A 16,975-nucleotide genomic window follows, 5' to 3' on the forward strand; every position below is an offset into this window, starting at 1 on the left:
CAACTTTTGTGTGGTTTCTGCCTTTGGACAGTCATTTCATTTTTAATTATTGTCTGATGCCAACTCACAAGTACTATCACACATTCATTATATTCAAAAACTGAATCTGCATGGTATAATGAGAACACAAACAAATCCACAAGAAACATGTTCAAGAAAGAAGTGTTTAATGTCTGCTGCATTCCTGGGTCATCATCATGCAAACCAGAAGCATCTGGGAACTCGTGGTTTTTTTTTGGCCTTGTGGATTTTCCCCAACCATTCTCATAGCCATGCAAAAACACGGCCAATCACTGCCTTCTGTCTGAAAAGTTTCCTACAGCAATAAAGTACTGCTGTAGCCCACTGCCCTCTATAGTCTAAGACTTTCTGGTTTGGTAATAGGGTGTGGTTTCTCTCTATTGCATTAGCTATGTTACTGTTTTCCCTCACATTTTTTAAATGTAGTTTGACCCACTAAGGCAGCAGTGCCTTGATTCTTATTGCCTCCAGCCGCTTGGCTTAAGCATTGCTACCATAATTCTCTATCTCCGTAGGTCAGCAGACTATTCTGATGCAAATGGATGTTCATATTTATCCAAAAGCGCTGTTTCAACATTTGCATCTCTCTTTTTTTTTCTTTTCGAATGGATCAAGGAAAATATCCCAGCACAGCTGGCTTCAGAGCAGACTAGCAGCTGTCCTGCAGACTAGAAACTCTTGATCAGTTTCTTCCTGTGTTGGGAGGGGGTTGGAGCTCTCATTAGATTTCATTATGACAAGCTATAATCAGAAAATTTGTGCTTCTAAGCTGCTCTGTGTTCATTTTCAGGCGTCGTGCACGGCAGACTTGAGCAACAGTGCACCCATCTGAGTATCACGTTTCCATTCCCACCGGTGCAAACTGAAGTTGAGAAATACCTGAAGAGTCATTTGACACAGGACTGCATGTCAGTTGAAGCTTTTACGCTGATGATAAAAGCCAGGTGTTCCTGAATGTTAGCAAGGCTAATGAATGCAATGGGTGAAAGGGCACAGAGCTGCATTATTTAAACAACTATCAAAACTCTTTTGATTGTCAACCACAAACTCTTCCTTTTTCATAGTGATGAATGTGTGAATTTCTTCAAGGTTTTACAGCTTAATCTCTGCCAAAAAGCAGGACAACACATCTACATCAGATTAAATAACTAACAAAAGCATCAAGATTCTAGCTGGAATTCAGGCCTCAGATCAATTAAAATCCAGCAGTTAAAAGTTCTTTAAAAGAGGTTTCATCGAAATGGCTAAAAAATGCAATATTGTAGAGAGGAATATGGTTATGATTTTTTTATTTTCACAACATATTATTAATACGATACCATGAATACAACAGACTTTTAAATAATATTAGTAACTATAATAATAATAATGTGCTAAATCTTTTTTTATAGCCTACTTACTTCAAAGTTGGACAATGACCTTGGGCAAATTTCAAAACATCTCAAGAATGAATAGAATGATAAATAGGACCAAGGAGTCCAAACTTTAATTGCTTTCCACCCACATTCCTCGTATCACCAGAGCTCTTTGGATCAGTGTCAGTTTGAGGATATAACAACTTCGAGGTTTTGTTCAAACATGTAAATAACAGCCCAAGGTAATCTTCCCAGTTACAACGAGCTAAACATGGAGGATTTTTGGCCTATTGCTAAAGTCCACAGTTTCTCCAACTTCAGCAAGCTGAAGGAGCCAATTGATGGGAATGTGATCCAAACGGTTCATATCAAAGTGACAAAAGTGAACTTGGGAACCTGAAAGGAAAAATAAAATATGATTAGAGAGAAATATTAGACCTGGAGCCTTAAAGAATTGAGATGACTCACCCGGTCCTACAATGAGAGCCCCCCCTTGCTGATACATGTCACCCTGAAAGTCAAAAGCAGGGCTGGTCATTGCCCTCCATATGCTCTTCAGCTGTCCCATTAACAAACCGGACTTCACATGAGGGCTGGGGTTTGCTGAATAGTCAAATAAACAAATGTTTAAAAGATTTAGTTTATTAGGCTATAAGAAAAAAAAAAATCCACTGTTACACACATGCACACACATTACCAGACTCTGTGAACGTCTCTTCTCTCTTCATACCAAGCTTTTGATAAATGCACCTTTCTGGATCTACATACATTTCATAAGAATACCCAGTCAGCAAACAGAACGGCTAGATGAAGGACAAAACAAACAAACAAACAAACAAACATGGATTTTACCAACATGTCACATGGTTGATGCTTATTTCAATATTAAATTGGCAAGAAAGAAAACAACAGTATGCACATGGTTCAAGGGAAATGATAAAGTTTTGTCACCTTAACTGTTGTGGTTTACATTGTTCAGCTCCTCTTGTGTCTCATCTAAGCATCAAACTTAGTGCTTTCTGCTTATTCAGATAAGATAAAAAAGGTGATAAACTGCATGTTTCATCGTATCCTTGTTTTCTGTTAGTATTGATATGATTGAAAGAATAACTTTGCATTACAATGACAACAATCAATTTTGCCTAGAGCAAGGGTAGAATCGTCAGAGAGCAGAGAAGAAACTGCTTCAGGTCATACCAGCTACTGTAAACAGGATGAACTGGTAAGGCTTTTTGTGACTCATCTGCTTCTTATTGATTTGATTAACTGAGTGTTTTTTCTTTTGGCTCCCGGTGCCATCTGATCACACAAACCTGAAAGGTGTTTGAACATGCCCAGTGAGGATGTGGTAGGGAGGAGAATTTGAATGTAAAAATTTAGAAAGTGAAAGAGCAAAACAAATGTTACCAGGTATGTTCAGTTAGTCTGCTTGTGTGATCTAAGACAGTGGTCCCCAACCCCCAGGGTCCCCAACGAATCATCTCCATGAGTTTAGGGGGCAAAACAACACACTCATGCCAACGGTGAAATGTAATTTCAGTGGTGTCAGTCCGTGGGTCACTTGGTACCAGGCTGCAGGGAGAAAAATAAATACATACGCCAACTTTGATTCTTTGTGGCTGTTTATTTTCTGATACTGACGGAAGTTTTATTTTGGAAAAGCACCGGATTCTGTTCACCACATCCGTCTGTCTTGACGCGTCATGTGATTTTAAGCAGCTTATTGGACAGCTAAGTTAGTAGTCCCAAAGCTAAAAGGCTGATAGAAACCAAACAATTAAACGTATTTGGAAAGTTTCTTCGAGGAGAAAAGTGTCAGTGAGGAACCAGAATAACGGTCTTCGGCTTCAAAGAAAAATAAAGCTGCTGTTAACAGACAAAACCAGGAGCTTTCCTCCAAATACAGATTTATTGAGACAGTCCAAGTTTAAACCAGCCGCAAACATTTGACAGAGAATTAATATTCAATCAAATAAAGTTGCTGATTTGTAAAAACAAAAAATGAATAATATTTTTGCCCTGAAAGATGATTGAAAACTTGGTTCAGGTATCTGTGTTATAAAAGTATTCTTTGATTTTTTTTTAACAAATCAGATGCAAGAATATATTTTTTTAAAAAGTAGCAGAGCAAGAATGGTTATTCTGACAAATATGACATAGTAACAGCTGTTCATTTATTAATAGAAGTCTGGGAGTTTGGCTTCTTGGAGCCAGTGCGAACTTCCTGTTTGGAACGCCAGGGGGGAGGGACCACTCAATCCAGGTCTCTTATACAGTCAATGTTACTGACACGTTTCTGACAATAAGTTTGTTTCAAAAAACATTTTTTTTTGTTTTATTCCGACAATATAATGTGGATTAATGCGTTGTTTAAATAAACACTTCATAAAATGTTTGCATGATAATACAACTTTACCTCTATGTGGTGATGGGAGGACTGACCAATCACAACCAATTTGACTGCAGCATCCTAGAAAGACATCAACAATGTAGTAATACCTTTGAATATATTTATTTAAGGATCGTAAAGTGGTTTAAAAATGGCAGCTCTGGGACTCACCTCCAGGGCTTTTTGGGGTATTTTACTTAAATCTTCTACATACTCCTTGCAGCTGTAGCATAAGAAGTTCTGCAGGAATACATGACATTAAAAAAGCAGGACTCCAAGGTTTCAATAAGGTTTTTTTTTTCTCCAGTCCTGGATAAGAAGTTCTGAGCATCGTTAGGTTTTCTAATCTAATTCATGTCCAGCCTGCCTGAAAGAGTTTTTCACAAAATAAGAAAGAACAGCAACAGTTTTTTCCTACCCGAACAAAAACGATGATAACTTTCCTGTCTTGATATAAGGACTTGAACGGAATGGAGACTCCGTGTCGGTCGTAGATCAAGCAGTCTTGCGCCTCTTGCAGATCTACAGGCGGGTTTTCAGTTTTTTTCCTGTGGCTGTCTTTGGTTATTTGTCGGGTTACTGGTGGAACAGTTGCAGCCATTTTTTTCCTTCTTGCTTCCCGACACTGCGTGTTATTCTGTGAGTTGCCGTTCAGGCTGGAAAAGCTGCAGCCAGACTGCACGTTTCCGCCCATAACTCTGCGTGCACGCGCACACAGACGCACTGAAAAATATGCGCTTTTAGTGCACAGAAGCGATTGATTATCATTCTGTTAACACTGTTTAAAATCTCCTTTGTGTTGTAAACCTTTTAAATAAAATGATCTTATCTCTTGTTCAACTTGTTAACAGAAATTTATTTTTGTTCACCAATATTAAAATGCATATGGTAACTGTTTATCATTTATTTATTTTATTTGTTTTTGCTTTTTTACATTAGTTTAGTTGGCATACATTTAACCAAATGTAACAAAGAAAGGTTTTCTCAGACTGTATGATGAACTATAAATATTCATTATTATTAGGTTAAAAGAAGTCTACAGTAAAGCTATTATTTAATTAAACTAAGATTCAAAATAGATACCCAAATGATTGATTTTTTTTCATTTTCCTACATACAATTATACAAGCTTTGTATTTTTGTTTTAAATTGCAGAAATGTGTTTGAAAATATGTGTTGTTTAGTTTCTCTGAACACACAAATCCTGGGGAAACTGGGGTACAAATGATGTCTTGCAGGACTTTAACAGAATGCTTTCACAGTATAACACTTGTAAAGTAATACATCATAAAAAAACGTGTTTTTTACAAGTAGAGCAAAAAGTGTATGACACACAAAATACAACAATTTCATTTTAGAAAAACAACAGAGATCAGGAAATCAACAGATGTTATTCGTTTCTGGCCACTTTTGGGCAAAGGCAGGGGACATCCTGGACAGGTTGGCAGTCTGTCGCAGGGTCACAGATCACACACCCATACACACAAACAATGACACCTATGGACAATTTAGAGTAACCAGTTAACCTATGAAGCACAGAAAGGTCCCCATTGGTGTTGTGTTTCAGGTCCCACAGCCAGGACTAAAACTGGGGGCCTTCTTGCTGTGAGGCAAGAGCGCTAACCACTGCACCACCGTGCAGCCCTGTAATGCCTTCATTAAACCACATTTCTATTCCTGTTCTTATTTAAGCTATTTAATGTTTCACAATGGGAGTTGGTGGGGGGTTGAGGGCAATGCGTGTTTTATGTATACTTTAGTTATAGATTTTTGCATGAAGGTTTTGTTTCTATTTTTAAATATGAAATGTTTTTTTTCCCACTTGTTATAGTTTGTTGAGTTTGAAGAAGGTGTTTTTATGTTTCTCTTTCTGTATCACCATTTTGTTTGTCTTTTTTCTTCATATTTTTTTGTGTAAAAATGCTTTTTTCATCTGGCACAATTTAGAGTGGATATGTATGTTGTGTGTGGATAACAAAAGCACAATTTTGTATAACTGACATTTGTTAATCCTTGCTCATCTTTGGTTGTGTGTCATTTTTCTATTTACTTCTCTCATTTCTTTCTCCAGGTAAATGTTTTTCTGTTCTTTTATTTCTCCAACGATTTCTCTCTATACATATTCTTCACCATCGTTTAGCATCAAATTCTTTTTCTTAAGGTCTAGAGCCTAAAACAAAAGACATTTCTTCGAATATAAAAGAGGTTTATATTGACGTGCACCTTCCATGTAAACAACATGCATGAACCAGATTGTTAACTGTCCAACACAGAAGCAGCTGGACAGGAGTAATACAACAAAAATACATCTTTATTTGGTTGGTTCCTTTTTGGTATCTTCAGGATGATTTTTTGCATCCTATGAAATTTTTATTGTATCCGATTAAATCCCGGTCTCTCACATTTTATATTTACTTTGTGTATTCAAAGTCCAATTTGCATACTCTCTGCGTGATATTTTTCTTGAAACAATAAAATTACTCCCAGGATTAAACGAGTAATAAATACAAATCTACAGGTGATGGAAAAATGTCACCCTCTTAATCATCTGATCATCAGTCGTCTGGGATTCTTCTACCTGTTATTAAGCAAGTTTGCTGTCGAAATTGTCCTCGCCGGCTTCTGTAGCTCTGCCCCCCTTCGCTGCGGAAGTGTTGTGCTCAAGTGCAGCAGAGCCAAGCTGCTGGAGTCTGAACAGACGCTTCGGCGGTTGTGTGTTTGCGGCCGCCTTTCTCCGTGTCAGCGCTCACCGCTACCGTCAACCCGCGCAGTATTATGTGAAGAGCGTCCGGACGGAGGGAGCAGCGTGTCAAGTGGTGAGAGCTGCTCCATGTTGGAGGAGAACAGCTAGCTTAGCATCTGTCTGATGATGGAGGAGCAGGTTAGCCTCTCAGAGGGCTCCTAGCTGTTGTCTCCAAAGGAGTTTGAAACTGTGAGCGGATATTTATCATTTTGCAAAGTGTGGGATAAGCGTTTGGCTGCTTTGTTTGTGTGTGGTAAAACCCGACCACCTGTTCAGTGTCTACATCTTTGTGTTTGCAGCAGTCGAGAGCAGCAGATGCATGGATGGAGCTCTCGTTGTTTACAGATTCGACAAGGAGGACGAGCAGTTTAGGCATTAAAACCGATGGCCAATTTCTATCACATTAACTTTGACTCACAAAAGTTGCAGTCAATGTCAAAAGTTGAGAAAAACCTGATTGATAAGTCAATTAAGGATTTCCCTTTTCATTTTTGTTCATTGGAAGAACTTAGCAGTTTACAGGAAAAAAGCCGTTTATTTATGGAAACCTTAATCTTGTGTGTAATCAAACATTGTATGCAATATTTAGCTTTAATACACAGTAATAATAATAATAATAATAATAATAATAATAATAATAATAATAATAATAAATTGTCTTTCTTGAAACTCAAGGTCGCTTTAAATAAAATAGTGACATAGTTGAAAACAAACATCAAAGCAGCAATAAAATATACTCTTATAAAATTGGCCAAAGCAGTCATGTTATTATGGGCTGTGGTGAATAGATGGAGAGAAGCAATGTTTCAGAGGTAAGGGAGTGCTGTTTGTTTCACAGCCTTTTTAATTGGTGTTCTTCAGGCTTTGTACAACCACAGTCCAATTTTTAAAAACTGATTAAAAAAAACATTCATTTTATGTTAAAATAAAAAAAATTGTTTATAAAAGGAATTTCATTTGGAAAAGATCTTATTTCCAGAGTTTCTTTTATTTGATGTTTTCCACATTCATTCGTGGAAGATTCCCAGTAAAACCAAACTTTCTACGTGGCCTCTAATAAGCTCTAAAAAGTTGTATAATGTTTAATTCCATTTTTCTGTGATAGTTATACACAACCTGTAATTGTGAATGGAATGATTTACTACTCAGTTCTGTCACATGACTGGACCAATTAACCAAGCCTATATTTTAGCCTGAATGCAGAGTTCTTCTGGGTCAATCAGTTGGCTTGTCATTTATTTCCAGGTTACTGTCAACCTCTTTCTCAAGTTAAACATGAAATCCTCTGCTGACATAAATGTTAACTTAACTTTGCTTTTTTTATTGCCAATGTCAATATTTTTGAAGTAACCCTGAAAAGTTTTTGTCTAAAGATTCAAGAGGAATGATTAAACACTTTTAGTACTTAATTAACTCTTTTTTTTTTCTCTCATAAATGTTATTCAAATGTAAGATTCCCTTCTGTTTCTTTTTCTTTCTCCAAGAGTTACCTTGAATCTTCTATATGGGCCATCTTTTCTCGAAAAATGGTTTACGCCTGAAGAAGAGGACCCGCAAGTTGCAGCACAAGAAGAAGAAGAAGAGGAACTGTTTCCTGCAGGGCCCGTGCATGCTCTGTTTCCTCGTCCACAGCAATAGCAGTGGTCTGGACGACGACGGTGACCATCTGGAGGCCGGCGTGAACGGGTGTTGCCACAACACAATCACCGGAATCAGTGTCGCGCACATTGGGGGCGTCGGCCTCGGACCAGCAGCTGCCTCAAAACTCGCCGAGCGATACGCAACAATCGCCTCACCTGAGGAGTGCTCCAAGTACCTGTTGTCCCCAAGGGAGCTGGGGATCTGGGAGGGCCAGGGGAGGGGCATTTTATCCGCCGTTCCTGCCAAACTGATTCCAGCGCCGGCTCTTTTCCGAACGGCTGGTGTGTCTGTGACTGTGCCCGTTCCTGTGCCTATACCCAACTGCACCGTCGACTACACTGAGATGGTAGGCACTAACCTCACATTGAAAAGGTGCAGCAGGAATCTGTGGTGATGGGTCAAATTGTTTTGCTTCATGGTGCCTTCAGCTGGTTACTCTTGGAGGAGTAAATATTCATATTTTGATCATTTATTTAAAAGAGAGGTTTGTGTTTGGGCTTGAAAGAAGGCTGGTTAGATATAACTTTAGATGGTCAGAAGTGGAAGACATTTTCATCAGTGAATAAATAAGATAATCAGCTGAATGTGAGCCTGGTGTGTTTTGGTTGAAAAGCACACCTTTACATGATTGTGTGTTTCTGCCTGCAGGTGTGTAAGAGGAAGTGCTCCGAGGTGCACAGGTGCACCCCTTGCAAGCAGCCGCGCTGTGCCTTTGCCGCTCCTGACGGAGGGCTGGAGCACGACGGAACGGGAGGAGAAGAGGCTGGCTCCAACTCTGAAACTGGCCACTGCCACCTTCCACTATGCCCAGTTCCCTCCTCGTCCTCCTCTTCCTCTGCATCCGCCTCCTTGCCTGCTGATGGCTGCTGCGGGCTGGGCCTTCAAATGGACTCGCCCCACAGCTCAGACTCCTCCCCCTGCTGCCTGAATCACTATGACGACTCTCAGGCGAGAAGTTCTGATGCTGTTGATCACTTAAGTATCAACCACCTGCCTTCCTCCATCCTTCTCAAGGTCAGAAGGGCTTTAGTTCATCATTTTTTGTTCCCATTTACTTAAAGACCCAGTCCGATTAAAACGTGTTTTTTTTAGCATGTTCTTGTGGCCTTTATCTGATAATGGAAGGCATATGTAAAGAAAATGTAGCTCAAATTGCATTGTTGAGTATTTCTTTACTCAAATAGTTGTGAATCAGGAGAAGACGAAAAAATGCAGTTTGAAAGAGAACTTCTTTGTGACATCAAATACAACTGGCGGTCCACAAGCTCCCTCCTCCGCTCCATTCTGATGCATCCACTTGCAGACAAATAGATCCATATCTGTCATTGTTTTCCTAATCTGGCTCTAAACTCTACGGCTGGATAGCGTCAATAAAGTGGGAATACTTTAAAAATAGATCAAAAGATGATCAGAGTGGGACTTCAACTATGTCAACTAACTATGTCAATACAATGATATTTTTTGTGTTTTATGATAAATGCGCAATGAAATTAACAAGGATTTTCCCTGTTATAAACTGTTTTGTCAAACGAGCATTAGTTGTTAATCAGAAATGCCTCCTCCTCTTCCTCCCACCACAGGTGTTGTCCCACCTGACAGTGAAGGAACGCTGTCTTTGTGCCTCTCTGGTTTGCAAATACTGGAGGGACCTCTGCTTGGACTTTCAGTTCTGGAAGCAAATCGACCTCAGTGGCCTACAACAAGTAAGAGATGTCACGCTCTGAAGCTGGTCTTTGAATTTTGTAAAAATATTACTTCCTGCTGTTGTTTTTTTAGTTTCTGTGTATTTAAAAAAATTCAGTAATTCCATATGATATGAGTATGCCTGTAAAAACTATGCAAGATCTGATTTTTATGTCATTTGTTTCAGGTTAACGACGATCTCCTTGTGAAAATTGCTTCTCGAAGGCAGAATGTGACGGAGATCAACATCTCGGATTGCAGGGGGGTGCACGATCATGGTGTGTCCTCCTTGGCCTCACGCTGTCCAGGCCTGCAAAAGTACACAGCCTACAGGTGCAAGCAGCTGGGAGACATCTCCCTGTCCGCTTTGGCCTCACACTGCCCTCTCTTGGTCAAGGTGCATGTTGGAAACCAGGATAAACTGACAGATGCATCACTGAAGAAGGTATTTTTTTCAAGCTTCTCTAAGAATGTGTTACGACTGGCAACAGGAACATACTGATACGGCCCAGGGCCGTAACAAATGCAAAGAATATCTGGTTAACGTTTTTAATATCAGACAGACACAATTGATGGTTTCATTTACTTGTCTTTGCTTCCTTTAGTCATTAAATCCCCATTTCTTGCTTCTAGCTGGGAACACACTGCAGTGAATTGAGGGATATCCATTTAGGACAGTGCTACGGGATCACAGATGAGGGCATGGTGGCGTTGGTCAAAGGATGTCCAAAACTGCAGAGGCTCTACTTGCAGGAGAACAAAATGGTCAGTTATCCTCCTTTTCTTTCATAGTTTTGTACTTTTTTTGTTCTGTTGGAACCGTTTTACGTGACTCAAGTTTCTGGTCACTTGTTTTTTCATGTGTTCTCTCTACCTGAGCATAAAGTGATGGTGTGTAATTCACATTGGTCAAAAGAAAGAGTAGTGGACAGTGGTCCCTCATTTATTGCGGTAACATTCTAAAAACAACCCACAATAAGTTAAATCTTCTAAGAAGACATTTCATTTTTTTACAATAATCAAAAAGGTTTTAAGGCTGTAAAAGCCCACACTACACACTTTGTTCACTGAAAGCAAAAGGGAAACAAACAAAGAAAAAAAATAGAAGTTGAAAATACAAAAGAGCAGCTGTTACAAATACAATTATTTTCATTTGGTAATAGTTTTAGGTTTCAATTTTTTTAGTGTTTAATATGTTTATTTTATTTTACAAATATATTACACAAACCAGAAAAATAACAAAAAAACGGGAAAAAAAACGGGAAAAAAACACCCATATATACTCACATGAAAAGAAAAAGGAAAAAAGAAAGAGAACTTAGCCGTACAAACAGAAGGTACAACAAAATCAATCACCTGTGCATAAAACCAAAGTTAATCCTGAACCTTTGTAGGCTGCTGATTAAAGAAGTCCAGAAAAGGCCTCCATGTCTCAAGAAATTTTCTTTCTGAGCCTCTCACAGTATAACGATTTTTTTCTAATTTGAGATATGGTACAGCACTTCCCTAATCCAATGTGTCACTGTGGGTGGGGCAACATCCTTCCACTTCAAAAGAATTAGGCTTCGAGCCAGAAGGGTTGAAAAAACCATTAGTTCCTGACCCCTAGTAGGCAATTTTAGGGTTGTATTCCTGACTCCAAAAAGGAACTTTAGTTCCAAATACAGCTATCAATGTTTCACCAACTTTGCCCCAAAAAACTTGTATTTTGGGACATAACCAATACATATGAATGAGATCAGCCTCTCCAGTTTTCCATTTATCACATGTAGGTTTCAATTTTTTAAATCCAAGTTTCAAATGAAAATTCTTTTTCAAAATTTAAATATGTTCTTCAACTTAACACATTTCCTTCAAATTTTCAATATTTCTTTCAAATATACACCCCCCCCCGATTTTCAATATTTTCTTCAAATGTATGACCCTCCTCTAATTTTTATATATTTACTTAAAGTCAACAGAGTCTACTTTTAAACTTATTTTTTTAAATTGTTAATTGATTTCCTTTTTCAAATTTCTGCCTTTTTTCCCGTTGTGCTTAAATCTGGTTTTTCATTCCTTTCAAGCTAATCCTAATTTGACTGAATAGAAAATAGAAAAATAGAAAGATCAGATCATAATAGAAGATTTATGTAAATTTGGCAACCTGTTTGAATTCTCCAAAGAAGATGCTGTCCTGAAGACGCATCAACTTTATTTATGTGAACATACACTTTTAAGATATTTTAAAGACCGACTATGATTATCTTTGATCTAGTTTAAAAGCGTTCCCAGTGGTCTTTTCTTTAGGATCATGCCGTTTTTGGACAAAATCAAAACACCTGAGTCGTAGCTGTGGCTGTAGTTCATAAGCAATTCGCCTCTGAGTTGTGGGTGGGGAGAGCTATATGTTTACACTCTCTCCTGCTGGCTTAGAGCCCCTCACAAGCCCAACCTAACATTACTGGTGCAACAAAACACGGGCAAGCAATATCAGAGCTATCCAGCCGTACAGTTTTGATCCAGATGCCAGCTTGGACGAGGAAAACAAAGGCATACGTGGATCTATTTGTCTGCAAGATGCATTAGAATGGAGCGGAGCAGGGAGCTTGTGGGCCACCCTTTTTTTTTTTTTTTACAGCTAAAATAAGTTCTTTTTCAAACTGCATTTTTTTGTTCTGCTTCTGATTTAAAACGATCTGAATAAAGACATACTCAGAAATGCAATTTTAAGCTTGCCTTCTTAATATTTATCCTCTTCCACCATTAGAAATATGACACAAGAACATGCTAACAACACATCTTTCATCAGAGTGGGTCTTTAAACAAATCTTAACATATCCTGACATTCAGGATAGTTGATAGTTAATCCTCCGACTTAACCTTTTATCCAGTTTCATTAGGAAAAACTCACACTGATATTTCATTTTCATTGAAATTTGTTAATTTCGAGTTCTCAATTTCACCAGTTCTCTGGTTAATATTTTCCTCGCGTAACCGTTATCTAGATGAATTATTTCCCTTTAGGTTAATAACAGAAGCGGAGCTTTTTTAAACCCCATTTGTCAATTTAATGGAAAATGAAACTAGTGATTACTGCCTGGCGAGATATTACTATTTCTGCTAATAATGTTTCAGTAACAGCCATATCAGTTACAGACGGTCATTTTTCAGATTCGAGAGGGTCACTGTTATTCTAGCTTTTTGTTGTTTGGGTAGAAATTACATGGGAACTGCCATATGCATACAGTTGGTGTGTGGTTGATGTGATTTTAGTTCAGATGAAACTGCCAGGGCTCGTAAAACCAGCTTGACAAACTCAAAATTTCTCTTCCCCTCAAGCTCACATAAAAAATTGGTATTTATTTGCAGGAAACACCTTTGTAATTAGTTTCCAATTAAGTTTAATGTCTCGTCAAGTGTTTTATTTCTCTTCTGTGGAAGTTCGTACTTGGTTTCAAAGGATACACTTGATTAAAAAGACCTCCTTGTGCATGAGTGCATGCCTTCTGGGATCTTTTCTCATAACGGATCAGCTGATCATTGGCCGACTAAAAGGTTTCAAACCACTGGGGACACAGCCTTCTGGAAGGCTGATATAGGAAAGAAAAAGCAGCGAAATTCTCCATGGACAGTAATAGGTTGGGTCAGCTGCTGTGTTCTACATGAATGCAAATTGTTTTTATGATTTTTTTTTTTACTATTACTTATTTCTAAAATGTTATAATTTGTAATTCCATGGGAGGGCAGTAAAATCCTCCTCAGCAGAGCTTCACACTGCAGACTTAAAACTCTTAATATAATGTGTATTGGAATGCAGATGTGATTTTTTTTTTTTTAAATATTGCTATATGCAATAATCTTTATTTTTTGCAAGACTTAGGAGAGAAAAACTAAGAGTGCACATCTCATATTCAAAACAGATCCTTCTTGTGAAATTATATTTAAATCACATTTTGATTCTTCCAAATGGAACAAAGCAAACTAATCCTTGAAAGAGCTGGAAATAAGGCATAGCAGGGTTTAAACTAAGATTTGTGAAGATGTTTCACATCTCATCGTCATGTTTTCTTTTTGGACATTTGAAAAGATGAAAAGCTGTTGGAAGTTTCATAATCAAACGTTTTTGGTTGACACACAAAGAGAAAAGATATCTGCAAACGTAAATGTCTATAATAAACTGGCTTCTTTGTCAAATGGGGGGGGGGGGGGGGGGGGGGGGGGGCTATACAGGGGGTACTAGTTTTTAGGTTGTGGAGGGTTGTGGACACGAGTGGCTGCATCTTAAAAGGACCACAGGTGTGTCTTGAAGTTCCCTTGATGCTTGTGTGACCTTAAGAGACATTATGAAAAGGGATTGTAGGATTGTCGTGGGTGTGGCAAATGTGTTGGGAATTTTTTTTATAATGATTCTGTAAGTTGCACACATTCACGACACGCATGTGATGCTGTCGGACAGTGCCCTCACGCCAAAATATGGTTGTTGGGAAGGTGGATATAGTGGCTCCTTACTGATCGCATGTAAATGCTGCACCCATTGTGTGTGCGGGTGATCTGAAGGCCACCCTTTGAAGGCTCACACAAACCATGCTTGTCTAATTTCCTGAATCCTAACAGTCAGGCTGCACGCCAGAAGCACACATGTATCACATGAACGGCACTAACAGTCCCCTTGCGCCCTGTGCAGGATTTGCGAGGCTTGAAAAAAACAAAAATTCTGTACGACACGCCTGCCCCTACTTCACCTTCCATGTTGTTTAAATGTTCGATCTGTTCCCAGCAGCATGCCCCTACAAAAATGTGCATTAACATTTTTACTCTACGGGTTCACTGAGCGGTCTAAGACTTTGATATTTCCTGTACAGGTTTGCCCATTTTTCGCCGCCTGTATCCACCCGTAAGGCCCGTTGTGTCTAAGGCTTTCTCTAATGGTCTCACTTGTCTAAATGGTTGTGGTTGTCAGCTGGGATCTACATTAAAAAAACAAAAAGAAATGATAAGAAAATGTAATTGGATCCCTTTCAAAACATGTGCTTGAAACTGTTTTGCTTCTTAAGTTGTCTTCTTTTCTTTAGCTGGCTTTTGTTGCTCCTTCCCGTCTGTCCAAGTCAATCAAAAATAGGGATGAGTCTTTCACTCTCTTTGAGCTGCAAGCTCTTCCCCCTCCTCCTCTTCCTCCTCCAAAAAGTAATAATTGAATCTCATCAGGATGCCTTCGTGGAGACTCACAGACTTCCTTTTATTCTTTGTCCTGTGCAAGTCAACACCTATTTTTTCTTTCTCCTCCCTTATCTGTACTTCTGATTCCATCCTATTTGCTTTGTGTTAAAGCCACATCAGGCTTTGCAGAAGATGGTTTAACCTTCCAGACAGGAAGCTGTGCAACGTCTCTGAACAAGTTGGTGTAGCTTCAGAAAACATTTCAACAATACTTGCATTCAAACATTTTTCATGAAGTTCTGCTTTTGCTGAAATCTTAATGTCAAAACCAGAGGAAATTTACTGCAGAAATGTTGCATAGAAAACATCAAGATACCTGAGATTTGGTAATGCGGTTGAGGTTTCTGTAGTAACTCCAAGGACTTTTACAGCTGTCAAATTCACGTTTGCCCCTTATTTCTGGTTATAGCCCGGGGCCAGGTCACCCCAAGGATGTGGATAGCCCTGGGTGAAGAGCATTCTGTGGGTGACTCTGGAGTATCTCTGCTTTTGTTGTTTTCTTTATTGGTATTCATCCAGTATTTATGCCAGAGATGGAGATATTACACCAGGTGCCTTAAAACATTTTTATTCCTTTTTTCTCATCCACCACCTCTAAGGGCAGAGGCTCTGAGATGGGCACCTTTCCCTTCCTTTTGCTCTTCACACAAAAGTTTGCTGTTGGTAGGAAACCTTGAATGTTCAACAGCAGGTTGTACAGATGAAAACAAATGTGTTGGTTCACCTGTTAATGAAAGAAAACCCACAACGGGCACACACTGAAGCTGAAAAAATGGATAGGATGTTGCTAAAAACCACAAATAAAAATGCCAATTTGCTTTTCAAAAGTTATTCAATGGAATCACCTCTGAGTTGTGGGCGGGACTCTTGGCATAGAGTAATAAACGTATGAAACACTAAAGGACAATATCCCTTGAAGACAGAGACGTGATAAACTAGAGGGTGGTTGCTACCAAAGTCACAGTGGTGTCTGGTGAAATGGTGGATGCATCACTCTACATGTGGACCACAGAAAGCAGTTGTACATATTCTCTATGTTCATGGTCTGCCCTAAGTTCTTGGTCTACAGGACAATGACCAAGACGATTGGAGGCTGTTAAGGGCTCAAACACACCATCCATGAGGTCCATTGGAGGCGACCAAGAAAAACCTCACAGTTGAAAGCAAATCGAGGTCGGAATTTCCTATAAAACATTTTGACAGGCTACGAATTTCGATTGAACAGTTGGGATTTTTGAGCTTTCACAGGTGCAACTATGAAGGTTCGTTTGCTCTGGGGCTTCAGGGTGCAAGGGAAGTGATTCTTAGTGTCAGAAATGGGTCTCCCGATGGGAATTCAACCCAAAACATTAGGAGCAAATTATAACATTTTTCTGAAGCGAAGCTCTAAGATTTTAATCCCAGTAAACATGGAACGAGTTAGTTTTAAGATGTTTTTGCTGAATATTGTTGGTTTTTCTACCAATAATTTAGATCATACGTTTTTTTTCAGACAAAGTATTAAATGCTGAAGCCTCAGAAAAATGTCATCTCTCTTTGTTGTTTTTTCTTTTATATATAACTTTGCTTCAGTGTTTCTTTCAGCCAAACACATTTCTGCTGTGGAAGTACTTTCCCACTCTCTGTCCCAGTCTTGGAGAAATTTTATCTCTTCTCTCTTGTTAAAATCAAATAGTTTGAACCTAAACTCCGTGCAGTGAGATGGGAGCATTGTTCTCCTAGCTCTTCTCAAAGTCACGGTGTCTTCCTTTGATTATTTACAGTTTTAATTAGTCCGAAACACGGAAATGTAAGTGGAATTCAAGATGACCTAACATAGATTAGCATGTGCCCTCAATTTAGGTGTAATTACTTCTTGGCATGTTCGATCAGAGCTCCTCACTTGTGTTTTTATGGGTTTTCCAGCGTATGGAGTGGATGTTCAGGATGAAAGGAAATGCGTTT

General features: G+C 38.9%; 2 protein-coding genes across 4 annotated transcripts in view; one reads left to right on the forward strand and one right to left on the reverse strand.

Moving 5' to 3' along the window:
- Positions 1-1,293: 1,293 nt before the first annotated feature.
- Positions 1,294-4,440, reverse strand: aaed1 (AhpC/TSA antioxidant enzyme domain containing 1). Of its 2 annotated transcripts, XM_004072216.4 has the most exons (6): positions 4,184-4,440; positions 3,937-4,005; positions 3,793-3,846; positions 2,074-2,179; positions 1,845-1,979; positions 1,294-1,772 (listed from the first exon to the last, which is right to left on the reverse strand). In XM_004072216.4, exons 1-6 carry the CDS (start codon positions 4,364-4,366, stop codon positions 1,642-1,644), a joined length of 678 nt encoding a protein of 225 aa, XP_004072264.1. In that variant the 5' UTR covers positions 4,367-4,440; the 3' UTR covers positions 1,294-1,641. The 2 variants fall into 2 exon arrangements, 1 of the variants encoding a protein (XP_004072264.1); XR_002873838.1 differs by lacking the exon at positions 4,184-4,440 and having other exon boundaries at positions 2,074-2,395; positions 3,937-3,979.
- A 1,944-nt stretch (positions 4,441-6,384) lies between these two features.
- The window catches only part of fbxl17 (F-box and leucine rich repeat protein 17), a 225,078-nt gene continuing 214,487 nt past the window's right edge, over positions 6,385-16,975 (forward strand). Inside the window, exons 1-6 of one of the 2 annotated variants that reach the window (XM_004072302.4) lie at positions 6,385-6,581; positions 7,993-8,495; positions 8,798-9,163; positions 9,730-9,852; positions 10,020-10,277; positions 10,466-10,597. In XM_004072302.4, coding sequence (XP_004072350.1) covers positions 8,013-8,495; positions 8,798-9,163; positions 9,730-9,852; positions 10,020-10,277; positions 10,466-10,597 — 1,362 coding nt within the window. In that variant the 5' untranslated portion in view covers positions 6,385-6,581; positions 7,993-8,012. The other variant, XM_020705797.2, reaches the window with a different exon arrangement.

Source organism: Oryzias latipes, chromosome 9 (genome assembly GCF_002234675.1).
Source record: "Oryzias latipes chromosome 9, ASM223467v1".
NCBI classification, from domain to species: Eukaryota; Metazoa; Chordata; class Actinopteri; order Beloniformes; family Adrianichthyidae; genus Oryzias; species Oryzias latipes.

Excerpts from the sequence above, each read along its gene's own strand:
- aaed1 (XM_004072216.4), bottom strand. The coding sequence starts at position 4,366 with ATGGCTGCAACTGTTCCACCAGTAACCCGACAAATAACCAAAGACAGC. Across the intron at positions 4,006-4,183 it reads TTATCATCGTTTTTGTTCGG|AACTTCTTATGCTACAGCTG; the intron begins GTAGGAAAAAAC and ends GTATTCCTGCAG. Across the intron at positions 1,980-2,073 it reads AGAGACGTTCACAGAGTCTG|CAAACCCCAGCCCTCATGTG; the intron begins GTAATGTGTGTG and ends TTGACTATTCAG.